The sequence below is a fragment of the Mesoplodon densirostris genome, chromosome 7 (assembly GCF_025265405.1).
Source record: "Mesoplodon densirostris isolate mMesDen1 chromosome 7, mMesDen1 primary haplotype, whole genome shotgun sequence".
In the NCBI taxonomy this organism is placed as follows: Eukaryota; Metazoa; Chordata; class Mammalia; order Artiodactyla; family Ziphiidae; genus Mesoplodon; species Mesoplodon densirostris.
Window position 1 is genome coordinate 3,383,198 of NC_082667.1, and position 27,146 is coordinate 3,410,343.

Consider the following 27,146-nt stretch of genomic DNA (forward strand, 5'->3'; position numbering starts at 1 on the left):
CCCAGCTCATCCTGCATGGGAATGCTGCCCCAGAGACCCTCACCCTAACCCCAACTCCAACCCTAACCCTACCCCGACCCTAACCCCTACCTCAACCCTAACCCCTACCCCAACCCTAACCCCTACCCCAACCCCAAGCCTAACCCTACCCCAAGCCTAACCCTACCCCAACCCTACCCCAACCCTACCCCTACCCCAACCCTAACCCTACCCCACCCGCAGATGCTCCTGCCCCTGCCCATGCCTGGCCTCCCGTGGACCTGACCGTGGTCCCTCCTCATTTGGGACGGATCCCCAGCTGCGATGTGATGTCCCGTCCCATTATCTCTCTGCCTGTTTTCTGCTGGTCCCTGCTGGGTCCAGAGCAGCACAGACACGGGGTCAGGAGGGGAAGAAGCAGTTCTTCCTGGGGCAGAAGCTACTCTGCACTAACTTCCACCCATCAGGACAGAAAGAAGCCACCGAACCCCGGAGGGACCAGACCCGACACCCGCGCCCGTCCCATCCACCACTGAGGTGGCCCCTCACCCCCCAGGAGGAGGCTGGGCTCATCCCTCTGTGTCTCTCTGTGCTGATGCCTAGTGCTTCACAGTTACAGGCCAGGACTTGGCTCCAGGCGACCTGGAGCTCTGACTCATTGCATTCAGCTGGGGGGCGTCTAAAGATAATGTCGATATTGGGGCCTCACCCAGACCAATTGAATCAGACCTCCTGGCACCACTGTTTTTGTTTGTTTGTTTGTTTTTAAAGATCCCAGGTAACTTCCCTGTGCAGCCAGGATGAAGAGCCCCTGTTCTAAAGGATACGCTTCATAGAAACCTGGAAACCTAGTTGGAAATAATTATGTATAGCCAACTGTATAATACACAATTTACATTTATATTACATTATGATAATTACATACATATAATTATATGTAATATAATACTACACAATTATTTGTATATTATAATTGTAACTGTATTATATATTAGATAGTGTGTATGTAGCATGTAATTATGCCAGGCACTTATTTTTTTCCTGTATAAATGGTGAATAAGTGAATGCAGGAGTGAACGTGTTAGTAGAAGTTGCAGCCAGGCTGTCTGGGACCTTCCTTCCTAAGGTAGAACCTGGATGGAGTATCCAGACCCTGCCCTTGGCCACAGCCCTCTCCGCCCTCACCACATTTTGCACGTGTATGGTTGGGAAAACATTAAGCTGAAATGACAAAGGCATTTGGCAGTGAATACAGGAATCCCCAAGTGCCCTGAAATTTTAATGCAGAACGACACTGGGGTGAATTTTGGAGATTTTAATTTAAGAAGTCAAATCTTCCTGGGTGATTTGGATGATCTGCTGTTTGAGATGTTTAGCTGGGAGCCCCTCACGGGTGGTCTGAAGGCAGAAGACAGAGGAGAAAGCCAGCCTGGGGGATTGGGTGGATCAGTCGTCAGGTGCTCAGACTCATGGCCCGTGGGCCAGGGAGAGAGCCGGGCAGGAGGGACATCTGGCAGCATGGAGCCTCTTGGTTCCGGGAGGACCTGGGGCGGAGGGCGGGCTGGCCAGGGAGGTCGCCGCAGCTGGCTCCTGTCCCGAGCGCTGTGTGGCCACCCCCAGCAACGCCAGATTCTCCCGCTGGTCACAATGAGCCAGAAATCTGTGTTTTCATGTGAAACCTCTGGGTTAGGACACATTTTAAACCCTCTGCAGGCCGAACAGAGCAGCATCTGTGGGCCACACTATCCTGGCCCCTTGCCCAAGGATGGTCCAGATCCTCGTGGCTGTCAGGGAGCCCCTGACCTAGTCATGGTCTTGCCTTTCCCTGGGTGAGGGTGCATTTCTAAAGTGGCTCCTGCACTTTGCTGGGCTGTGTGTGTCTGGTCAGTTGCTGCAAATGTCCAGGGACCTGGTGGACGAGCAGAGAAACACTTCCCGGGGTGTTCACTGTCCTTCAACGAACTCTGGAAATAAATGGTGGGCATCAGCCTTCCCAAACTGGACACCGAGTTGGCAGTGGCCGAGCTTTGTCCTACCTGGGACTTTTCTGAGGCTCCCCACAAAATGAAACAGTGCAGGGGCCATGCAGCCCAGCACCTGAGGCAGACGGGCAGGTGACCGTGTTCCTCCCTCTCCCCCCCTCCCTCCTGCTTTTCTCCCTCCTTCCTCCCTCCCCCATCCCCTCCTCCTGCTGTGAAATGTTTCCACCACAGTGAAAGGAAAGCACAGAGAATAACGTAGCAAACATCCGTGTCCCCAGGTTTGTCGAAGTTTGGCGTTCTGTCCTGTTGGCTGGAACCGAACGTTACAAGTGGCGTCACGGGCCCTGTGAACCCCTTTCTGCCCCTCCCGACTTTAGGCCTTTGTGTTTCCCATCGGTGCCTCTGCCCCGTCACGCACATCACACTCACAGTCAGTAGACAAGTCTGCATCTTTCCAGCCTTTGTGAACAAGGACGCCATGTCTGAATGGTCCTACAGACCGATTTCCTTTCTCAGGATTACATTTGGGGTCCCGCGTGTGTATCTGGGGTTCAAGCCTGCTCACAGCTGTGCAGTCCATGGGAAGAAGAGACCACGCCTTGGTCAGGCAGACCCCAAACGATTAGGGTGGCCTGTGAGCCGGGTCGCCCAGGACACCCTGGTTTTGCAGGGAACAGTCTTGGACATCTTTCCTGTGCACGTGACCTTGACCTTTGACCTTTACCGAGTCACGCAGAAGTGCAACTGCTGGTTTGGCACGTTCGTTCCCCACCAGCACCCCCGGGTCGCACTGGCTCTTATCCGAACCTTTCTGGACCCCTGCCCATAGAGCTGGGGGTGTCCCAGTGGGCTGCCTGCTGCCCAGTTCTGTCCCGTGAACAGCCGTGGTCCAGGGTGGCAGTTGGCCTCCTGACCTGGGTCCTTGATGGGGAACTTTGCACTTTCATTGTGCTTGATGGTAAGGACGCTGCCCTCCCAGCCTCCACGGGCTCTTGGGGACCCCCGAGCCTCCCCCGTCAGCCTGCCCACGACTTTGGGTTCTGCTGCACTCCTGGGCCTGGAGATTATCTCATTTCTGAGCCTGGCCCTGCGCTCTGGGTCTATTTTTACATGATACCCATCGTTGCTGTGTTTGAAGCAGAGGGGGTTATTATAGCAGGAGCTCAGTACCCTTCTGACCTGAGGCGGGCATCTCTTCCATTCCTGCTGCTCTGTCCTCTAAGAAAAACAAAGGGAGCCTTTTCTCTTACCTCGGAACGTTTCAAACTGCCCCAGTGCCCCTTTGGTTAATCCCCGTAAGCTGTGGTCACGGCCATAGCGAGTTAGGGCTCCTTTTAAATGCTGGGTTTCCAAGCACCGGGGCAGACAGAGCTCACGGAGTCCCCACTGGGTCCTGGCGGCCTCGTGGCTCGAGCGCTGGACACGGGTCCCTCTGCCTGTGACCACGCCCACACACGTGGGAGCCTGCCTCACTCAGACGCCCCCGGCTTCTTTCTTCAATTTCCCCAAAGTCCGTTTTCCTTCTCCCCCTCCGTGTAGACACCAGCAGCCATGCCGCGCAGCCCGACGTCCAGCGAGGACGAGATGGCCCAGAGCTTCTCCGACTCTTCGGAGGAATCGGACTCGGACAGCTCCAGGGAAGAGACCATCTACGACACCATCCGGGCCACGGCGGAGAAGCCGGGCGGCGCCAGGACGGAGGAGAGCCAGGGCAACACGCTGGTGCTGCGTATCATCATCGAGGACCTGCAGCAGACGGTGAGCCTGCGCCCGGGTCAGCGCCAGGCGTGACCTGAACTCCAGATGCCTCTGGGCCCCTCTGCCCGGCCGGTCTGTGTGGCCCAGGCGTTGGGGTCCTGCCCCCTCCCCACCGAGCTCCCCGCCCCGCCTGCCTCCTCCTGGTGGTCCCGACCACCTCCCCCTCCGTCCTGTTTGTGCACTGCCAGCAGCACTTGCTGCGCGCAGGGACGGAGGCCAAGCCTCGGGGGCACAGAGACCAGCCTTGCAGCGGCAACGCGCACAGTGGGCGCCTTAGCAAGCGGGCTGCCGGCACTCAGGAGGGCCCTGCCGCTTCCCCTCCCACTCTGTGCCCCCCACTTCCTGGGGTGTGCAAGCTGTGTCCGGTGTGCCCTTCCCCGCACTGCCTGATGGCCACCTCCTAGCTGTCCCTGGAGGCCCAGGCCCGATGCTATTTGCAGCATCGCCCACGAGGAAGACCGTCGTTCTGGGGTGAACGTGCGTGAGGTACCTGGGGGTGCAGGAGAGGGGTCTTCCCGGCCGTGGTTCCATTTCAGCGGGGCCTCGCAAGATGGAGGAGGGTTTCCCTCTGGCGCGGGCATGGCAGGTGACAGGGACGCACGTGGAAGCCTGGAGGGGGGGCACCTGGCAGTGGGGTACAGTGTGGCGGGGGACCCATTGGGCTGGGCCGGGCTGGACTTGAACCCCCCGAGGACACTGTCCAGGGTCTGGCTACTGGGTACGGCGTCTGGGCCAACGGGGAGGCTGGGATGGGTCGGGGAACCCAGGAGGGGCTTTCTGGAGGCTGGCAGATCGCAGACCCACAGTCAGGCTGAGTGAGCGCCTCTGGCTGGAAATTCTTATCTCTCGGATGTAGACAGCCTCTGGGGCGCTGTGGAAGGGGGTTCGGGTGTGCCACGTCCAGCCTTTGTACTTGAAGGCCCTGATGGGGAAGGGGCCGCTCTTGGGATCAGAGGGACTGGGGGGAGGCTCACTGCGCCACCACCTGGCCATTTGGTGCAGGTGCATCACGTGGCCTCTGACCCGGGACCTCATCTCCTGGTGCCCCCGGGGGTCTAATGAGTAGGTTTGGTGCCTCGGGGGCTGGCTCTCTGCTCTCCCAGGAGACCTCTGCTCGTGGTCTCCCCCGGCCCTGCTCTCTGGAGAGGGGCCCTCCGTGGGCCGAGGGTGCTGTGCTGCTGACACCAGTCATCTGAGAGCGAGGTCAGACGGCCCTACCTTCTAGGGAGAGCTCAGGGCGACCTGAACCCCAGAATGAATCCAGCAATGTGGCTGTCCTGGCGTTCAGCTCTTCCTTTTTTTTTTTTTTAAGATTTTAATTTTTTTTGATGTGGACCATTTTTTTAAAGTCTTTATTGAATTTGTTACAATATTGCTTGTGTTCTATGTTTTGGTTTTTTGGCCCAGAGGCATGTGGGTTCCTAGCTCCCTGACCAGGGATCGAACCCGCCTCCCCCTGCATTGGAAGGTCCCAACCCCTGGACCTCCAGGGAAGTCTCAGCTCTTCTTCCTTCCATGTCATTTAACACCTCGTATAAAAGTTAACAAGATTATTATAAAAACTTCGTCATATGGAAAAGCACAGATGCCAGTGCCAGAAGTGGTTGTCAGTAACATTTAATGAGTATTTCAGACGTGTCTCTCCAAAGGGTTACAGGTAACGGGTGGCCGTGTATGGATAGAAATACATGGGTGAGGCTCAAAGTACACACAGTTAATAAATCAACATCATTATGATGATTTCATTTGACTCTAAATGGAGAAAAACTCAGTGAAGGAAATGCTAAACTTTAGTTATTTGATTTAATTTATTTTTTTGCCATAAGGGAGACTGTTTCCAAATGAATCTGTAAACTTAAGAGAAACAATTACAAAACACTGGAAGGCTGAAATCTTTATTTGTTGTCATTTTTGATTACAGCTTTTTGCCTCCTTTTTTATTGCTGTAAGGAACTTACTGTTGTCTCCTTGTATTGTTTGGGGTGGATTAAGCTGATAGCTGTGATAAACAACCTCTAAATCTCAGGCACTTGACCCATAGATGCTTTATTTCTCAGTCCACTGGGGATTGGCAGGAATGAAGAAGTGGCGGTGGTAGTTCCGATCCATGCAGCCATTCAGGGACTCAGGCTCCTCCAGCTGGGTAGTGGGGACATGCCCTGGCCTCTGGAGTCCTCCCCCGGGTCTCCTGTATCTGGTCAGAGGATGAGGCAGGGAAAAGAGATAAGTCGTGGACCACGTCTCTCCTCCCACCTTCTCTCACATCCTCCGCAGGCTGCACCTGACCCCAAGCACCTGACCACAGAGGAGGCTGAGGAATGTAGTTTAGCTCTGAACCTGGGAAGGAAAAGGTCACAGTGTGTGGAGAACAAGCAGCTGTTTGCACGTGCACACACATGCACACACACACACGTGTACATACGCGGCCTCTCCTCCCCACCCCCCGATTCTTGCTGGTGTAGAGCTCTGTGCACGTGGTCACTGTCCACCCCACGTAACGCGCATCCTGCTGCAGCCCTCAGAGCCCCGGCATCTCTCAGGGCCTCTTCCAGGGTCACTGCTCATTGCTGGATGGACAGTGGCCTTCTCGTCACAGCTCTTTATTTCATTTCACCTCTTAAGTGGACGGAGTTGACTGTCCAGGGTTTTTTCAGGAAGACGTCCTGGGGGCAGTGCTTCCTCAGTGAACGGCCCACTGGTCTCGTCACTGGCGGTCAGGATGCTCTTTGAAGTCACCTTGATCCAGGGAGTCCTGGGCCGTCGTCCGCAGGTGACACACAGGTGAGGATCCTGTGAGCCTCTGGTTGCATCTTCATCCACGGATCAGTATGCAGCCTTGTTGTAGGTGCGTTTCTGCGTGAAGAATGTTACTTAATACATAGAGTTGACTCATTTTTAACACGAAGCTCACGGCCAGCAGCCTGTAACTCACACCTGGGTGCAGCTCAGCTGACACGTGATTTCACCCTGAGGCACGTCACAGCCTTTTCACCCATGGACGCCAGACCCCACTTCAGCATTGTGCCCAGGGACCGTTTTAAACAGCAAAATCAGCAACAGAAAGCACAGAAATGCAAAAACAGAACACTGAATAGACTAGGATAAGGACACTTGTTTACAAGATCACAGCTGACACAGAAGGCAGAAGGTCCTCTGTTCAAACTCAGCTGGGAACGGGCATGTCTGTGCTGTGCCTGTAAGTGGTCACACAGGTGCCACAAGAATTGATTTGAGGTTCCCAGTAAATTTCAGCAAGTCGGCAAATTCCCAGATACGGAATCTGCAAATAACAAGCACCAACGATATGCTTGAAATTGTCGGCTTGCGTGTGGTTTTCCTGTGTGATCTTTGAGTCAGTTCCTGCCCCACATTGCCCCAGATTTGCAGGGATGTTGTTCCATAGTCCGCTTGCCCTGAACTTGCTTTGGACACACCTTGTCGGGGACTTGATGTTTTTCTTTACTGGATTCCTAAAGAATCAAGTTTTAGTTACTAGACCAGGAAGTGTTTGGTGCTGGCCATTCTGATTTTCCTGGAAAAGCTTCTGATCTGCAGATGCTGCTTGCCCTCTGTTTCACAGATTTTTCCTTTTCTCTCCTCCCCTCTGGGGGAAGCGTTCTCTGTTTCAGAGACAAAATTGCTCTTTTTTAAAATTGAAGTATAGTTGATTTACAGTGTTGTGTTAGTGTCACATGTACAGCAAAGTGATTCAGTTATACATATGCATATATATCCTTTTTCAAATTCTTTTCCATTATAGGTTATTACGAGATATTGAGTATAGTTCCCTGTGCTATACAGTAGGTTCTTGTTGTTTATCTATTTTATATATAGTGATATGTATCTGTTAATTCCAAACTCCTAATTTATCTCTCCTCCCACCTTTCCCCTTTGGTAACCATGTTTGTTTTCTATGTCTGTGAGTCTATTTCTGTTTTCTATATAAGTTCGTTTGTATCTTTTTTTTATTCCACATATAAATGATATCATATGGTATTTGTCTTTCTCTGTCTGACTTACTTCGCTTAGTATGATCATCTCTAGGTCCATCCATGTTGCTGCAAATGACATTATTTCGTTCTCTTTTATGGCTGGGTAGTATTCCTCTGTGTGTGTGTGTGTATACCATATCTTCTTTATCCATTCATCTGTAAATGGACACTTGGGTTGCTTCCATGTCGTGACTGTTGTAAATAGTGCTGCAATGAACATTGGGATACATGTCTCTTTTTGAATTATGGTTTTCTCAGGGTATATGCCCAGGAGTGGGATTGCTGGGTCATATGGTAGCTCTGTTTTTAGTTTTTTCAGGAAGCTCCGTGCTGTTCTCCGTAGTGGGGACACAGTTGCTCTCATATGGGCTTTTCCTTCTCTGGTTCTGTCCTCTTTCCTCTCATTGCTTTGATCACCTGGCGTTTTCCCTGTTGGTTCTTTCTTTACGGTATTTTCCGGTGCATCCATTCTGTTCTGTGCCTTCTGATTTATCACCGTCTTGTTATTTTGCCTTTCCATTTGTTTTCATAGCCCTGTGCTTGCTGTTTTTGAAGATTATTCTTTTGAGTTATTTGTTTGTGGAGTTGGTTTCACGGCTTATTATTTTCCTCCTTAGTAGGAAGTACTGAGACCTTTCTTCTTCCTAATCGGGGTGTATTTTCATCCAGAACAGACGAACCCGGTGTCTGATTTTTGCACGCCGTCTTTCTTCCATTTCGCCGTTTCTTTCCCCGTAATGTCTCTGTTATTTCTTCACTGTTTCTCCCGACCTGTTCCTGTGGTTTTTCAGTGACTTGCTCTTCTTTGTTGTGGTCACGAGAGTGAGTGACCTGGGGGTCTGTCTCTTGGCTGTTTTAGACACAAAGGCCCAGGGGTGGGGAGGGTTGCGTCTTTTTAGGAGGTCTGGGCTCTTTCTTCTGAGATTTTTCTGGAGCAGGGAGCTGTCCCGTTCTTGTGCATGGACACCCCCAGCCCTCGGAGCACCCCCCAGTTAGCAAGCAGCCCTTCCGGGGGGGGGTCTCCTTTTGTCTCCCCAACCCTTGCCCAGTCAGAGGAGGGAAGGGAGAAGGGCCCCGTATTCACGTCTGTCCAGGTTTGAGTATCTTGATGCAAAATGTCTGGATTTTTGTCCCTGCCAGAACCACTTCCGGGAATGAAGGTTGGGAGTTTTCCCCTGGAGGATTCAGTTTCTCTGGGGTGTACGAGAAGGATGTTTATGGCCTTAGTCGTGCCCATTTTCCACTTTGGGTGCTTTTGGGGGTGGCTTTCATTATTTGGGGTCACTGGGTTGGGCCTGGCTTCACCTCTTCTTGGCCCCTGGGTGCTGCACTGCTCATCCAAAGACCCTCCCTGGTGGGGGCTTGGGTGACCCCCGCTGGCCTGGCATGGACCTGTCCTCACGCTGCAGGGTTTAACCCTTTGAGCCCCTGAATTCTGTTACTGTTTATCGATGCTGGAGGGGTTCGGGGGACTGGAGAAGCACTCCCCTCAGATTTCAGACCCCAGACCTAAGATGCAAATGGGAAGGTGGGGGAAGGGGGGATGATGTGTCCCTTCCCCACCCGTCTTCGTTTCTGTGCGAGGGTTTTCTCTAGTTGTGGCAAGCGGGGGCCACTCTTCATCGTGGTGCGTGGGCCTCTCACTATCGCGACCTCTCTTGTTGCGGAGCACAGGCTCCAGATGCGCAGGCTCAGTAGTTGTGGCTCACGGGCCTAGTTGCTCCGCGGCATGTGGGATCCTCCCAGACCAGGGCTCGAACCGGTGTCCCCTACATTAGCAGGCAGACTCTCCACCACTGCGCCACCAGGGAAGCCCCAAGAGCTTTTATAGACGGAGCAAGAAACAGCACAGTCAGCTCTGATGGTCATCTTGACATTGGTCATGCAGTAGTCTGATCAGGTCGTCTTGATTGTTTTAAGGACAGTTAATCTTCAGTTCCAGGGTCGGTTTGTTCCCATTTCCTTGAGACCAGTTCTCGGAATTGTGGCAGCTTATGTCCTGGCTACAGTCTGGTCATCATGTAGTTCACTTCTTCTACCTGGTGGGGTTTCTGTATCTAAAATAGCTCAAAGGACATGGCTCAGAATATTATCTCTAGCCCTTGAGGAGGAACTAAAGGTCCTTGACTTTGCTTAATGACTAAACTGTTATTATTTGGTCTCGTTTGACTGTTTTCCTTTGTTTCTGCATTTTCTCACCTCTCTGATTAAACCTATTGTTTGGCTAACGTTTTTTTCCCAGACGAAAGGCGGGGCGGGGGGAAAGGCCATAGGGTCCTGCTCCGTTTCACCTCCCCAGGTGGGGTCTGGACCTGCCTCTCCTTCTGAGTGATTGCTGTTTCTGCATCTCAGCGGGACTGGAGTGTTGAACCTTGGATGGAGAGTCTCTGGCAGTGCTGATCCTCCTTCCAGAAAGCCTCCCCGGGGGCCACCGCACGCGCCGATGAGCAGAGTCCTGGGTGGGTGGGTGGGTGTGCGGGCCACGCGGGGATGACAGGTGGGGTGGGCTCTGGAGTGTGGCAGGTGGGCCTTCCTTCTGCTTGCTGGAGCATCGCAGATGCACAAGGAGCTTATGGTTATGTTGAGCTCGGGCACCTGTTGGTAAACTTGGCCTTTTAAGCAAGAGGCACGAGCCAAAATCAATAGAAACTATATAGCTCTTGTGCTATTTCTATTTGGGAGCACAGCACACGGGGAAGTGGGGACAGAACTGCCACCAGGACCTTCACAGTCCCCTTTCCAAGCCTCCCTGAATGTCACATTACACGGACGGTGCAGAGGAAAATAGAAGGGGACAGTGACGAGCTTTTGGGATCCCCCTGGGTGTGTACAGCATCCGCCCCCCACGCCCACCTCCACCCAGGGGTTGGCACCAAGTGGCTGCAGGGAAGCTGTCAGTCCATGTGTCTGTCCCCACGACCCGTCTGAGCCAGTTAACGGAGGTGCAGGAGCCTGGCCCACCTGGCAGAGGCTTCTGGAAAATGCCTTTTTGCTTTAATCAATGCTTCCATGTATTAGATAACTGCGTCTTCGAGTTTATTTCATTGAGGAAAGAGCATCTCAGCTGCTCTCCTGACCCCTCAGCCACAATTTGTTTCTGTCCACCCGTTCCTCCCTCCCTCGAATTTCTCCCCGAGAGCGGCAGCCCGTAGCATCCCCGATCCCCGCCGTATCCCTCATCCCCGCTGCATCCCCGCCTTGCCTGCCTCCCCCGCCCTGACCCCCACATCAGCTGACCGAAGTGCCCCCCTGATCCATCACTTGCCTCCAGTTGGGCTGTCAGGGCTGCTCGATCCAAGTGGCCTTGGGTCCTCCCGCTTATCAGTGAGAATCAAAGCAGAACTCCAGGAGCACAGAGGGCTCACTGCCGCCTCCTTCAGGTTTTTAAATCCCCTTTATCCTGTTGCCGCAGACAACCGTCGTATTTGCTTTTGATATCTGAGGCTTCCCTGGTTTTTGAATATGAGGAGGACTTTGCCTGTCCTGTCTGTTTTTGAGCCCATCTCCTCCTACAGTAGCTGAAACTCCAGCCCCGACGGCTGGCCTCTCATTCTGCAAAGACCAGGAGGTGGGCATGCATCGTGAGAGAAGGTTCTGGAAGGCCGTGCAGGAGTGGCTCGTCACCTTGAGAAGCTCCGTCGGAGCACACGGCTGGGCGGGTGTTCAGTCCATCACTCTGGGCCCCTTGGGAGGTGAGAGTCTCCTTCCGGGAGTTAATTGCAGCCTCTGAATTCCACTCCCAGAAGGTTTGTCCTTAACTGCCAAGGACTCACCTTTCCAGAGGGAATGTGGTTGGCTGGGTGGACCCTCTGCCACGTTCTCTGGACATCCAGGCACTGGGTGAATGGAGAGCGGGAGGCTCGGGCCGAGGAAGCACAGGTTGGCCGAGCCTGGCCCCTGCAGCCTGGCCCTCCCGGGCTCCCTCCTGCCTGGGTTTGTCTCACATTCAGACAGGACTCCTTTTCCTGGAATCCCTCCCCGGCTCCCTCATCCGTCCACCTCTACTCATGTCTCACGGCAACCAAGCTCAGCAAGGCCTCCCTGACCCTCCGGCTGGCGGGAGGTCCTGTTACCACGTCTGTCCAACACCGTCCCAACCACGGTCACGGCCCCAGCTCGACCTCCCATCCGGGGCCTGGACCTCGTTTCTTCCTTGACATCTCTGAAAGCTCAGAGGCCCCTCGACTCACATGGTCCAGAGCAGATGCCATGACCCTTTGCTTCTTCCCTCTGACCCCACAGCTGACCCCGCTGGTTTCCCTGTCTTGGCCAGTGGTTACATTAAAAAACCCAGCTCTGGGCTTCCCTGGTGGCGCAGTGGTTGAGAGTCCGCCTGCCGATGCAGGGGACATGGGTTTGTGCCCCGGTCCGGAAAGATCCCACATGCCGTGGAACGGCTGGGCCTGTGAGCCATGGCCGCTGAGCCTGCGCGTCCGGAGCCTGTGCTCCACAACGGGAGAGGCCACAACGGTGAGAGGCCCGCGTACCGCAAACAAAACAAAACAAAAAAACCCCAAAAAACCCAGCTCCACTGAGGTGTGATTTACAAGCCGTGAAGCTCACGCAGTTTAAGGGCCCCATGTAGTGGTTTTCAGTAAGTCTGCCGAGTGGCCCGGCCACCTCGGTCTGGGCTCTTCCCATCACCACCTTGTGCCTGTTTGCAGCTCCTCCTCGTCCCCACTTCTAGCCCCGACAACCACTAACCGTGTTCTGTCTCCATGGAGGCCCCCCTTCTGCACCACCCACGTGAACAGGTCACACGACGTGTGGCCTTCTTTCACCCAGCGCCTTGGGAGTGAGGTTCATCCATGTCGGGGCATCCGTCCGTTCTTTCCTTCTTATTGCCGGGTAGCAGCCCATCGTGTGGCTGAATCCATTCCCCGGTTGGTGGCCAGTTGGGTTGTTCCCACTTTGGGCTGTGAACCTTCTCCGATTCTGTTGTCTGAGCCAGAGCCCAGGAGCTATCTCGAGCCTTCCATCGCCCCTCAACCAATCCACTCCCGAGTCCTGCCCTGTGACCTTCTGAATCCCTTTGCACCCATGTCACTCTCTCCCCACCCCAGCCACCTTCCTTCTGGACCAGGGGAGCTGCAGACCCCTCTTTTCTCTCAGAAGTTTTGCACACAGTGCTGAAAGCAGTTGTTTTTAATGCGAACCCGGTTGTGTCTTTGTTGTAGACCATCCCCCGTCCAGGAGTCTTACTGTTCTTAGAATACGATCAAATGCACAAACTTATTTACAAAACAGAAATAGAGTCACAGATGTAGAAAATAAACTTATGGTTACCAAGGGGAAAGGGGGGTGGAGGGATAAATTGGGAGATTGGGATTAACGTATACACACGACTGTATATAAAATAGATAATCAACAAGGACCTACTTTGTAGCACAGGGAACTCTACCCAATACTCTGCGGTGACCTATATGGGAAAAGAATCTAAAGTTTTTCTTTATTTTTGGCTGCGTTGGATCTTTGTTGCTGCATGTGGGCTTTTTCTAGTTGCGGCGAGCAGGGGCTACTCTTCGTTGCGGTGCACGGGCTTCTCATTGTGGTGGCTTCTCTTGTTGCGGAGCCCAGGCTCTAGGCACGCGAGCTTCAGTAGTTGCAGCACGTGGGCTCATTAGCTGTGGCTCGCGGGCTCTAGAGCGCGGGAGTTGTGGCGCATGGGCTTAGTTGCTCCGTGGCATGTGGGATCCTCCCGGACCAGGGATCGAACCGTGTCCCCTGCATTGGCAGGTGGATTCTTAACCACTGTTCCACCAGGCAAGTCCTGGGAAAAGAATCTAAAGAAGAGTGGGTATATGTATACGTATAAGTGAATCACTTTGCTGTACACCTGGAACTAACACAACGTTGTAAATCAACTCTATGCCAATAAAAATTAATTTAAAAAAGAGGATCAAATGTTAGACGTCTTATGAATTCATCTCAGCCCTCGCCTGCTGAGGTGACATCTGAGCTGAGCCCCAGGTGATGAGAGGTTGGCTTGTAAGGATCTTTGCCCAGAACATTCCGGGCAGAGGGTCGCAGGAGCAGCATGCCTGAGATGGGAATGAACTTGGTTGGCAAGTCAGAGCAGCGGGGAAGGCTGAGGCCGCCGGCTGGGCGGGTGCACAGGGCAGAGGGCGGTGGGTATGGGCTGAGGCGGGGGGGTGTGATTCCCCCTGAAGAACAGTGGGAGTTTTGGAAAGGTTTGGCACAGAGCCTGTGACCTCGTTTATATTTGAAAGGGGACCCTGGCTTCTTTCGGGGGAGGAGGGAAGGGAGCAGAAGCAGGTAGGAGGCTCCTGCAGGAATCTAGGGGGTAGGGGGTGTTGGAGGCTGGGGCTAGGGGTTGGGGGAGAAAGTGGAGACAGGGACAGGTTCCTGATGACAAAGTCGAGGTCATCAGAGCACATGTGGCTCTTGCAGGGGATTGTGCTCTGGCCAAGGAAAGGGTCCTTAAGAGTGACTTGTATCAACACCCTGCCTGCATCTTTGCAGTTTCTCAGCACAGGAACAAAAAAAGACTCCTTTTCTTTTAAAGATTGAGATGTAATTCACATACCATACACTTTGCCCATTGAAAGTGTACAATTCAGTGGATTTTTTTTAACATCTTTATTGGAGTATAACTGCTTTACAATGGTGTGTTAGTTTCTGCTTTATAACAAAGTGAATCAGTTATACATATACATCTGTTCCCATATGTCTTCCCTCTTGCATCTCCCTCCCTCCCACCCTCCCTATCCCAACCTTCTAGGTGCTCACAAAGCACCAAGCTGATCTCCCTGTGCTATGCGGCTGCTTCCCACTCAGAGTGAAGTAAGTCAGAAAGAGAAAAACAAATACCGTATGCTAACACATATATATGGAATCTAAGAGAAAAAAAAATTCAGTGGATTTTAGTAAATTCACAAATGAGGGTATCCACCACCACAGTCAACCTTAGAACATTTTCATCACCCCAAAAAGAAACCTCATACCTGTTAGCAGGGTGTCCCCATACCCCTCCCCCAGTCCCTGGCGACCACTGATCTGCCTCCTGTCTCGATGGATTGGCCTGTTCTGGACGTTCCATGTCAGTGGGATCAGGTGATGTGTGGCCTGGGAGGCAGCTCATATTTATTCACTCTTGTTGTCAGCTTCTCCTGTTGGAGACAAGCCCATCCCCCTAGGTCTTCCCTTGAAAACAACGCTTATCCCATTGATGCCTTAAATGTCTCCATTAAATGGCCTCACGGGTCACCCAGTAGCCCAGGCAACGTAGAGGTGAGAGACTCTTGTATCAGAATATTCTTTCGTCTTTTGTGCTGCCATTTTGTTTTCAGATTTTCCTGTCCCAGATTTTCCTTCCTCACCTGCTTGTTTGCTGACCACAAGGAAATGTGTTTGGGATTTTAGACTTGATTAGAAAATTAGTTGTGCATGACCCTGACTTGAGTATATCTTCTGCCCTAAAAAAGTCATCAAAGAGGACTTGATGGGCAAAAGGTGCTAACGGTGATGATGTTCTTTGTTCAGGAACTTGGTTTATGGCGTGGAGTGTGGCCCAGGGCCGATGCCAGTTCAGCCAGGGAAGCCCCCAAGAGGCCAGGGAACGCCTTAGGTTCCAGATTGGTGTATCTTTTTTTCATTTAGAGAAAATTTAAAATATAGGAGAAATACAAAGAATAATATCATACATACCAGCTTTATTGTTTATTATGTAGAATTGACAGTGGTTAACATTTTGTCTTTTTTCAATCATAGGGTTAAAATGTTTCTGATAAAACCCAGTCTCCCTCACCCTCCTGCCCAGGCCCCTCTGCTCAGAGGCAGACAGTGCCATGATTCACTGTGAATTCCTCTTGTCCCTTTTCCTCTTTTTATATGTATCAGTGACCTCTATATACTGTTGTGTTGTTGTGTAAAAATGAATATATATATACCTGGGATCACACTGGGCATGTCATTTATAACTTACGTTTTCCACTTGATGTTATATTTTTAAGATTTGTCTTTATTTATTTTATGTATCCACTCATCCATCCATCCATCCATCTCCCCTTTTGGCATTACAGAAATATATGGTTTGGATCTTTGATCTTTACTTTCAGCAAGTCTGTTAATGTCGTTTGTAGCATATGCATATGGATCACTTTGGGGGGGTAAAAGCACGGAACCTTGTTATCTTGTGGTTTCATTAATTGCTTGGTAAAGCCAGAAAGAGCCCACCTCCCCACACCCTTTGACTCCCCTCTGCCTCCATTTTCTCTGTGATGTGGTGATAATCAGCCTCATTGTCCTTATTGTTTTTTGTTTTTTGGAGTTTTTTTTGCCAAAACAAGGTAATCATTTTATTTTTTTAGTTAATTAATTAATTAATTTTAACATCATTATTAGAGTATAATTGCTTTACAATGGTGTGTCAGTTTCTGCTTTATAACAAAGTGGATCAGTTATACATATACATATATCCCCATATCCCCTCCCTCTTGCATCTCCCTCCCACCCTCCCTATCCCACCCCTCTAGGTGGTCACAAAGCACCGAGCTGATCTCCTTGTGCTATGCGGCTGCTTCCCACTAGCTATCTATTTTACATTTGGTAGCATATATATGTCCATGCCACCCTCTCACTTCGTCCCAGCTTACCCTTCCCCCTCCCCATATCCTCAAGTCCATTCTCTAGTAGGTCGGCATCTTTATTCCCGTCTTGCCCCTAGGTCCTTCTGACCATTTTCTTTTCTTTTCTTTTTTTTACTTTTAGATTCCATATATATGTGTTAGCATACGGTATTTGTTTTTCTCTTTCTGACTTACTTCACTCTGTATGACAGACTCTAGGTCCATCCATCTCACTACAAATAACTCAGTTTCGTTCCTTTTTATGGCTGAGTAATATTCCATTGTATATATGTGCCACATCTTCTTTATCCATTCATCTGTTGATGGACACTTATGTTGCTTCCATGTCCTGGCTATTGTAAATAGAGCTGCAATGAACGTTGTGGTACATGACTCTTTTTGAATTACGGTTTTCTCAGGATATATGCCCAGTAGTGGGATTGCTGGGTCAGGGGAAAGCTCAAGGGCCCTCCTGTGAAAGGCTCACAAGCAAGTCAGGCCCTGAATTTGTTGGTTACCATTCATGTCACGGGGCAGCTTGCTAAAGGCTGAGAGGAGCTTTATTTTCATATGTACCATCAAGAAGTGAAAAGCCTATTTAACCAGCCCCAGTGTTGTGTGTTGTAAGGATTCCATGCTGCGTCTTCCTGTTAGGTGTGAGGCTAACGCTCCATACATGAGCGTGATCAGGCCAGCTCACTCAGTCTCAGCAGCCCAAGGGATGCATGTCTGGCTTGGTGAGCTCTTCTGCTTAAGCTTACTGTCAAAACCCGCTTAAATCCTTTCAAGAAACTAATGCCTGGGTCTGGAATTAGTACACATTCTGTCAAAAGCTTTGTAAATCCCACAATGTGGTGAGAATATTGTGGTTTAAAGGTCACCCTCGGGAAGAGCAGAGCTCTCCTCCTTCCCTGATGTCCCGGGCTGATGAGAGTGATCCAGAAAGTGGCAATAAGGGGGCACGAGTCATCAGAATTTAATTCTCTGCATTAACGCCAAGGGTGAGGCTCTTTTCTAGCACCTTTGCTCTGTGGTTGCATTTCCGTGGCTCCTTCCCTCCCGGTCCTGACCGTTCTTCTCACAGTCCTCCTTTCTGGGTGGACAGACAGGAGCTCTTAATTCCACTTGGTCAGCACAGCCTCTGCCCCTGTGTGATGCGGCCGCCACCTCCCCTATCTCCCTTTCACTGCCTGGAATCCACTTCGTGGCCCCGCCTGGTGAACCCTCCCGATTTGCGGCTCCGTCCGGTGCAGTGGAACCAAGTTGAAACTCATCAGCCCTCTGGTCCATTCATTCCAGACCCGCCTCTGGCAGCTGTGTGACGTGGGGAGCAGTTCCTAGGGTCTACGGCGTTCCTCTTTGGGCTGCTCACACCTCCTCCAGGAGAACATAAGGAGAAGAGGGTGCGTTTGACGTGCTTTCTTTGCTGGGCTGGCGGGTGCACAGTGAGTGCTTTGTGTCTGCGGTCAGGACGGTTTAATTCTCCCCTGCCTGCCCTTACCCACCTCCACTTACTGCTTCTAGGAGGACCTCTTTAGCCAGCATCATATCCTCTGCTTTGCTCTGAGCCTGCCTGAAATCGTGGGGACCAACAGGAAAATGAACTCACCTCCAGGGAGGGTGTGAATCTCTGACAGAGGCGAACTAGCGCCTCTCAGTGACTATGGCCTTGACAGCCGCAGAGGACCACTAGCTGGCCCCTTAAAGGTCACCAGGATGCATGGTCCACCCACCACTTCACTAAAGCATCCAGGGCTGCTGTCAAGCTTTTATTCTTTGAAAAATGTTATTCCGATTGGAAAAACCCTAACCCTAATCCACAGCCATTTTGGCCTTTAGTGTTTAAACATTCAGAAGCACTAGTGTGGCTCCCTGCCTTCAGCTTCCTTGGGCCAGGCTGTTCTTCTCGGTCACAGTCACCCACTGTTTTCCCCGTTCCACATACATCCTTTCATGTGTTACCCGTGCCAGCATCTCCATGTTTTCCACCACAGGTACAGCCTGGTGGGTCTTTGTCCACAGCAAACAGCATTGTTTCATTTGGACGATTGCATTCGGAAACCACCCCCTCACAGTTTGGGGGGGCAGAGGTTTGCAGGTATGCAGATGGCACGTGAACAGCTGTTAGAGGCCAGCCACCCCTCGATGCACCTTTAAATGACTCCTGGCAAGTTCTGTTTATTAAGGGTCTTTGAAATGCATCCCAAAAGAATTGAGGATGATGTGAAATGTGCTTCTTTTGCAGTGAACGATGTGCTCAGAAACTGGGGTTTCTTTCAGAATATCTTGCGTTCCTCCTGAATGCACTGGGGTCCGTGTTTCCGGCTCTGTATCCTGAACAGGTGAACGGGGGTGATGCAGGGGGCTCCCTCAGCACCACGACCCCTGAATGCTTTGTCAGGCCTCCCCCCAGTTCTTCTCGCCTTTTCTGGGAGGAAGTCAAGAGTGAGCTGGATTTAAGTCTCACCTGAGGACCCTGAGTGAGCAGACGTGGCGGAGGAGGCGATCTGAATAGATGGTGTAATTCAACCCGTGCTGTCGATGCTTCCCCCCTTGGCCTCCAGACAGCTCACTGTAACAACAGACATCTTACACAGTGTAATATTTACCATTCCTCAAGCTTTGTCTAGACACGTCTTACCCTTCTGACATCTTACAAAACAACCATTGTCATCATTTCCATTTCGCAGGGCCCAGGACAGATTTGGAGAGCTATTTACTCTCTTACATAAAATTCTCTCGCCGTGTTTTTGTGAATCAAAACAGCCTTGTCCAACTTCTGCCTGCTTTTGCCCTACGGGCCAGACCCTCCGGTAGATACATGTGATCCCAAAGCACCAGGTTGTGTGACCCTCTGTGGATCCTGTGAGTTAGTTGGCCACACAGACATGGCCCAGTGTGGCCCTCTGTGTGTGGCAGAGGCTTGGCCGTGGTCACAGTGTGATGGGCTGCCTTGTGTCCCCATAAAATTCATGTTAGAGTCCTGATGCCCAGCACATCAGAAGGTGACTGTATATGGAGAGGAGGATCTTTAAAGAGATGGATAAGGTAAAATGAGGTCACTAGGGTGGGGCCCTAACCCCACAGGACTGGGGTCCTTATAAGAAGAGGAGGTCAGGACACAGACACACACAGAGGGATGACCCCATGAGGACACAGGGAGGAGACGGCCGTCTACACGCCGAGGAGAGAGGCCTCAGGAGGACCAGCCCTGCCCACACCTGGATCTCGGATTCCAGCCTCCAGGACTGGGGACATAAACGTCTGCTGTTTAAGCCCCCAGCTGTGGTGTTTTGTTACAGTGGCCCAAGCTGACTCATACACACAGATCCAGGGTCTTACGTGGTTGACCCAGGCTGGGTGCCTGCCTCTCTCTGTCTCCAGGACCAGGGTGCCTCCCCTTGAGTCCAGATATTTCAGGTTTAGCCTCATGTCTTGCAGAATAGCTACAGCTCACGTTGACCATGTAGGATTTCTCTCACTCTCTTCATTGTAGATTTCAGTTTGACCATGAGCTCTACCAGCGGAAGGGCCAGAGTTTCGTGTGGGTTGACCGCATGCCGACCGCAGCTCTGCTCACTTTGGTGGTGTGTCTCTCCTCTCAGGATTTTTGGATCGTTCAAGGAGCTGATGAGGTCTCCATGCACTTGGTGCCAAGCGGGGCCCCAGAAATGGTAGCTCCCACCATCCTCGTCCTGATCACGGGTGGACCTTGCTTTACTGCTGGGTTCTGTCACCCAGGACGGTTCCATGTATGGAACTTTGTACTCAGTGCAGTTCAGTTCCAGTGACATCCACTGAGCTGCATGGACATCAGGTATGGTTCTGCCAAGAAAAGGACGTAAACCCTGTCGTCACGCTGCAGCTCGGAGGGCCAGGGAGCTCTCTCGCCAGCTGAATGCTGGTGGTGCCAGGAGCCGGGAGAGGGAGAGGGTGGGGGATGTGAATGGGTGCATCTTGGAGGAGGAGGAGGATGTAGGTGGTTACCTGGGCTTGACTGTGCCTCCCTCTGGAGGGTGCTGAAGCTGGCCTGTGGGCGTCCTCAGAGCTTCCTGGATGCCGGGCTGCCCTCCTGTCATCCAGGCTGATGCCGGTCACAACCCCTTCTCTCTCTGTTAGAGTGCACGTCTCTGCCCCTCCCGTTTCCAAACCACCCAGATCCCGTGTTGAGCGCTATGCTTGTCAGGATGTAAGCGAGAAGCGCTCTGATGTGGGTCTTGGAGATGTCCTTACATCCTCCTGCAAGTGTTCTGTATCTTAAGCCACCCAGCTCAGCCAGACCCACCAGGCGGCTTTGAGATGGATCTGGATGTCTTGGCATTTAGGCTGTCGCAGCAGGAGATCAGTGAGTGACAGGTACTGACTCCTACCTGAGTGTCAGGAGAAAAGGAGGAGGAATACATGTGTGTCCCACCTCCCAGGAGACAAGAAATGCAGGATGGAGAGGCTGTGACCTGCAGGCTGGACAGGAGGGGGCAAGGGGGCAGCCGGATTAGCTTGAACGGTCCGTGGGCTGTGGGTTCAACTTGGGGAGTTCAGCGGTCAGCTCAGCTGGGAGACCAGAGAGGGTGAGTCCCTGACCCTGTGGGAGGTGTGAGTGCAGTTTCAGCTGGTAGACGAGGTGGGGAGGGGACGGCCAGCTGGAAGCACAGGTGCACAGGTGCTGGAGGCTGGGGGCTCACGTGGCCTGGCTTTCCAGAGGACTGCCCGTGCATTGCTGGAGTGTGTGTGTGCGTGTGTGTTTGTCTGTGCATATGTGTGTGTGTCTGTGTCTGTGTGTGTATATGTGTTCACATGTGTGTATGTACAGGTATATATGTGTGTTTGTATTTGTGTGTCCTTACGCGTTTGTGTACATGTGTTTGTGTGTGTATGTGTGTGTGTATGTTTTTATGTGCATGTGTGTGTGTGCCAGTGCACACGTGTGTGGGGTTGGGGCAGAGGTGGTACCGACAGGCCGGGCGAGGGGAGTTATTGGCTGGAGAGGGGACCCTGGCGGCCACTCAGGGAATCAGGTTGTGTGGGCCTGAGGGGCGTGGGGTGAGCTCAGTGCAGTGGCCGCTGGAGTGACCTGGTGAGAAAGGCTTGGGGCTGTTGGGCAGTGGAGGTGGGACAGATGAGGACTCACACACCCGAGGTCGTGGATTAATGCAGACCAATCCAGAAGCTGCGGGACAGGACGGAGTCAAGAGGTGCCCCTGGGTGTGTGGCATGGGAGGAGGGGCAGCCGCTGAGATGAGAAGCGGGAGGGGGAGGGGCAGGGAGGGACAATGGGGCGGCATCTGTTTGGGGGTCGAGTTGTTAGGTTGGTGTCATCACTTAGCCCACACCGGAGCCACTCATCTGTCAGCTGGTGTCCAGGTCCCTGCGTCTCCCTGCTCGGTGAACTCAGGTTCATGGTCAGCACCTTCCTTTGTGTCCAGGGTCCTGCCACCGGTCCACCACGGTCACCATTGCTGGCTGAGGAGCCTGTTCCAAGATTTGTTTAGTCTTGTGAATTCACACCAGAGTGAAAATCTTTGAAGTGCTTTGTTGTCCTTCAGGGGTTTTCTTCTGTCCATCCTCCCTGAAGCTCAGCTGTTAAGTGGAAGAAAGGACACCACGTCCGTGGCGCTCCCTCCCCTGCTTTTTCTGGGAGACATGTCCGCGGCTAATCTCCACAGCACCACATGCCTTGAGACCTGTGATGTTGTCTATTTTTAAAAGTATCTCGGAACGTAGCCTTTACTTCTTTGAAAAAAGTTATTTAGCATTTCCCAAATAGTGTCCCTTGCTATGGAGGTGAAACGGCTTCTCCCTTGTAACTGTCAACATTTAACATTGGGGCAAGTTGACAGGTAATTGGAAAATCTGAACAAAGGCAGTATCTCCCTGGTCCACAGAGGACCTGAACATAAGTATTCTCTTCCATTTTCTCAGTGACTAGACGTCTGATATTTTATAATTTGTCCGCACTGAGGTGCCGCGTGCACAGAGAAGAAATGACATGTCAGTTAAATAGCGAGGACTTCGGAGCCGGGTCGATTCAACTTGGGTTCGGATTGAACCTCCACCATTTTCTACACACGCAACCTTGGGGTAGATACGTGAGTCTCGGAGGCTCAGCTTCCTCATCTAGAAAATGGGAATAGTAATCATTGTTATTACATTGTATTTTAACAGATAATTATATATTACTTATAGTTATCAATATAATAATAATCACACTATATCAATAATAATGATTATAATAATAATGACTCTCCACTCGTGGTTGTGTTGAAGGTAAATATAGTTATAGCACAGTTTCTGGCATTTAGGAGTCAATAACTGTCAGCCACGACTGTGTCATCATCATGATCATTGTCATCACCATTATGTTCACTGTCACCATCATCAACACCACCATCATCAACACCACCATCATTATCACCATCACCATAAACATCATCAACACCACCATCAACACCACCATCTTCAACACCACCAACATCAACACCACCATCACCAACACCACCATCACCATAAACATCATCAACACCACCACATCATCACCAGCATCAACACCACCATCATCATCACACCCCACTAGGCTTTGAGCCCCTTAAGGGGCAGGAACCCTTATCTTCTGGGGGGACACAATTCAACCCATAATGACATGTATTATATATGTTCCGTCTGCTTCTTACAACTGCCCTGCAAGTTATGCAGTTACCATGGTTTTCATCACAGAAACAGGGGGACCACTGGGTTGGTAAATTTGCCCAGGATCACGAGGTTAGTGTATGCAGTTGGGTTGGAAATCCAAGCCTTTCTGACCTCCGAGCTCCTGCTGCTTCTATAGCAGTTTCTCAGTGGAGCCCTCTTGGCATTTTTTTTGGAGCAGGACATTTTTTCATTGTGCTGGGCTGGCCTGTACACGACTCAGCATCCCCAGCCCTGCCCTCTACGTGGCAGTGGACACCAGTCTCGGGTCATCTACAATTGCCACACAGATCCCCCCGGGGACAGTTTTCAGACTGTGCTCCGCTCAGCACCCACTTGCTGGCAGGCTCCTTTCTGCCTGCCGCAGGGAGGGAGCCTCAGGCCCTCTTTGGATGCTGGTCTCTAAAGGAACTTGAGTTCATGTATCCATGTAGCTGGAACCAGAGGCCAACAGTGATTCTCAAAGCAGGAATTGGCGAGATATCCACGGCCCTCCTTGGTCACCTCTAATACAGCTCAGCTGTTGTGTTGGGAGTTTCCAGACAGTCTTCTCATTCACCCGAGGATGGCAGGGGTGCAGCTGGCAGTCACTGAAGCGAGCAGCCAGCCCCCACCCAGCCTCGCAGCCCCGAGAGGAGCTCTGAGCCTTACCCTTGAATTCAGTCTTTGCCATCGGAGAGGGACAGACGGCACATTCATGCCCGTGGGGTCGGGTTTCCTGGCAGTGGGATTCCGGGCTGCCTGCTCAACCAACCTGTTGTTGAGAGTAGCGGTATCCTCTTACCAGCAGGGATGGGCTCCCCCGAGGCAGAGAGAGGGTCAGGGAGATAGCAGGGCCTTTTGCATCCTTGGGCGAGCAGAATCCGCCTGCAGAGAATTGGTTCCAGCCTCATACGCAGTCAAACCTCGTCGTTTCTGAACGCTTTTACAGTGATGAAGCACATTTTTGAGCCCCTGCTGATGGCCGTGCAGTAGAATATAATTTTAATTCAATAAAAATTAGAAGTGATGGTCAGAAGCAGATTTGGCCTAACGTTTGTTCTCCTGGCTTATTGGCGGGTCTCACTGAAGGGACCTGGGAACATGACCAAGTCGTGTCATTTTGGTTCTTAGCGGCTCCGCCCTGTTCTTGAAAAGTGTTCGTGGTTGGTTTGCAGGAACCGTCTGTACTATTTAACTTTTTCAAAAATTAACTTTCACGGCAACTGATACGATTTCTAAATCAAATCATTCTTCATAATTGCCGTTCTTCCTGGTTTGGGAGGGGCGGTGTCAATGTTTTTACAGCTGTTATGTTCAGAGTCGGGGGGTGGGGCGCCGACGTTTGTGCCCTGGGCTTTCCCATCAGTGAGGTTACGAGAGGAGATGCCCACCTGGGCCTGAGGTGCCAGGAGGGAGCGATCGGGGTAAAAACGAAGCCGCGCTGTAATTCGCTCAAGCCGTGGTCCTCAGTCTGTTTCCGAGACCAGCTACAGCAGCATCACCTTGAAACTTGTGAGAAATGCAGCTTCTGGGGCCCGACCTAGACCCGCTGCCTCAGACAGTCTGCTTGGAGGGGGTGCGGGTCAACAGTCTGTGTTGAACAAGCAGGGAGGTTTGAGAAGCTCGTACAAGTGAGAGAACTGCCCAAGGCAGTAGGTGGTGGGGCGTGATGACCAGCAAACACAGCTGGTCCCAGAGATTGTGAGAGCTGAGGCCACAGAATCAGTGACTCGATCTGAGCTTTTCCCCTTTTATATTTACCGAAGCGACAAGAAGGTCGTATTTTTCAACCAGAAAAGCCAGGGGGTCCAAAGCTCAGAGGAGCTCTCAGGATGGAACCTTTGGCATCTCTGACCACGTGCCGGGCTGGCATCCTGCACCACTAACCAGGGATCTCTGTCCTTCCACGCAGAAGTGCATTCGATTTAACCCAGATGCGACGGTGTGGGTTGCGAAGCAGCGGATTCTGTGCTCGTTGAACCAGAGCCTGAAGGACGTCCTGAACTACGGGCTCTTCCAGCCGGCGAGCGACGGGCGAGACGGCAAGTTCTTGGATGAGGAGCGGCTTCTGCGCGCGTACCCACAGCCCGCGGGCAGGGGCATCCCCTCCCTGGAGGTACTGGTCACCGCCTCAGAGCGTGGGCGTGATGGCGGAGGGAGGACCTTCCCCCAATTCCACATTTGATTCGGACTGGGAAATCGCCCTTAGCTCAAAACAGTAGTGTGCATTCTCAAGGTCGCAGTTGATTTTGTCGTGATTTGTGGACCAGTGTGCAATTTTTAGCCATTTGTTTTCCTACTATGGATTGGATGAACTTGTTGGAGGGACACCTTGGTGTGAGCGGACCGTGGGTCTGACTCAGGCTCGCGTCACCGGGAGCTGTGAGCCCTGGGGATGCAGAATGGGCTTTGCTTCTACCTCCCTGAATCTCCCCCACGCCCCACCCTTGGGCATAGGGTGGCCCATGGCCATACAGCTGTTGTCAGAAGCATGACTCCCGGGAATGACCTGTGGGCTCTTTGAGCTGCTGTGGCCAGTCACGTGTTCTTGGGCTGCCTTGTGAAGTGGTGGGTGCATACACCCGGCAGCCTTACATCCACAGAACGTGTGTCCCCCGGCTCTGCCCTGGGGAGCCCAGGCTTGCTGCACCCTGAGTTTACATATGGTATTTCCACATGGTATATTTTTATTTAAAAAAAATTATTATTATTATTATTTTTGTGTGTGTGTGTGTGGTACGAAGGCCTCTCACTGCTGTGGCCTCTCCCATCGCGGAGCACAGGCTCCGGACGTGCAGGCTCAGCGGCCATGGCTCACGGGCCCAGCCACTCCGCGGCATGTGGGATCTTCCCGGACCGGGGCACGAACCCGTGTCCCCTGCATCAGCAGGCGGACTCTCAACCACTGCGCCACCAGGGAAGCCCCACATGGTATATCTTTAAATTAATTTTTAAGCAACTATACTCCAATAAAAACGAATAAAAATTTTTCATTGGCGCATAGTTGATTTACAAGGTTGTGCTAGTTTCAGGTGCACAGCAGAGTGAATCAGTTATCCATCTACATACAGTCACTCTTTTTCAGGTTCATTTCCCATATAGGTCATTACAGAATATTGAGTAGAGTTCCCTGTGCTGTGCAGTAGGTCCTTGTTGGTTATCTGTTTTATATATAGTGGTGCGTATATGTCAATCCCAATCTCTCAGTTTATCCCTCCTCCACCGCCCCACAATTATTAAGACAGCGACACAAGTAGGTGGAAATGTGGTCGTTTCTACTGTGACCCCATACGTCGCTATTATTATCAAGGGATCGTATTAGTTTCAGCTTAGTCAACAGCGAGAGCCTGTGAGTATGGCATCGTGGGTGGCATCTGGGCCCTCGAAGGGGGTTGGTCTGAAGTCAGAGACATCCTGGACCACGGCAGCACCTCATCTGCACATTCCCAGGTCTGACAGTGACTTTGAAGCTGAGGTTCTGAGACCCCCCAACGTGTGTTGGACCAGAGAGAAGAGTTTCCATCAGGAAAAGCTGGGATACCCCTGGGGAGTCAAGTGGTTCCCTGTTCTGGCCTCTGTTTGCTCACCTGTGAACTGGGTGTCCATTGAAAGACCCCTTGTCGGGGGCCTGCTCACAACCGGCCCCTTTCTCGGCATGGCCCACGTGCAAGGGACAGTCAAGGTTCTGGTCTGATGGAGCTTATGCTCCTGTAGGAGACGACAGGCCAGGAACAGTAAGCAAACAGCTCATTTGGGGGCTGATAATTTCTATAAAGACAGTAAAACAGGGCGAGAACAGGAAGTCCGGAGCCGACCCTTGATCGGAAAGCATCTTGGAGGAGGCGACACGGGCCCGTCCCCCAGCCCCCGAGAGCCGAACAAGAGGAGGCCTGGGAGAGCCCGGCGGGAGCCGGGCAGGGCTGTGTCCTGGCTTTCAGGGCAGCCGGCACGCGTGTCCTTCTGCTGTCCCATCCAGGGACTCATGGCAGCCGAGGCTGAGAGGCGAGCACGTGAGCATTCGTTGCCCCATGTGGACGGGTGGTCTGTGACATCAGATGGACTTGGTCCAGTCCTGGTCACTGTGGGACCCTACATGCCACCCCACAGCCTCTCTGAGCCTCAGATTCCCAGCTTTGAAATCGGGGGAACATTACTAGCATATTCTCAGTGGCTGTGAGGCT

At 52.0% G+C, this 27,146-nt stretch overlaps 1 protein-coding gene across 1 annotated transcript in view; it reads left to right on the forward strand.

Moving 5' to 3' along the window:
* Positions 1 to 3,512: 3,512 nt before the first annotated feature.
* The window catches only part of SHANK2 (SH3 and multiple ankyrin repeat domains 2), a 462,517-nt gene continuing 438,883 nt past the window's right edge, over positions 3,513 to 27,146 (forward strand). The window contains exons 1-2 of the mRNA XM_060104098.1: positions 3,513 to 3,719; positions 24,878 to 25,081. Of these exons, the coding sequence (XP_059960081.1) occupies positions 3,513 to 3,719; positions 24,878 to 25,081 (411 nt within the window). The remainder of the gene's footprint in view (positions 3,720 to 24,877; positions 25,082 to 27,146) is intronic.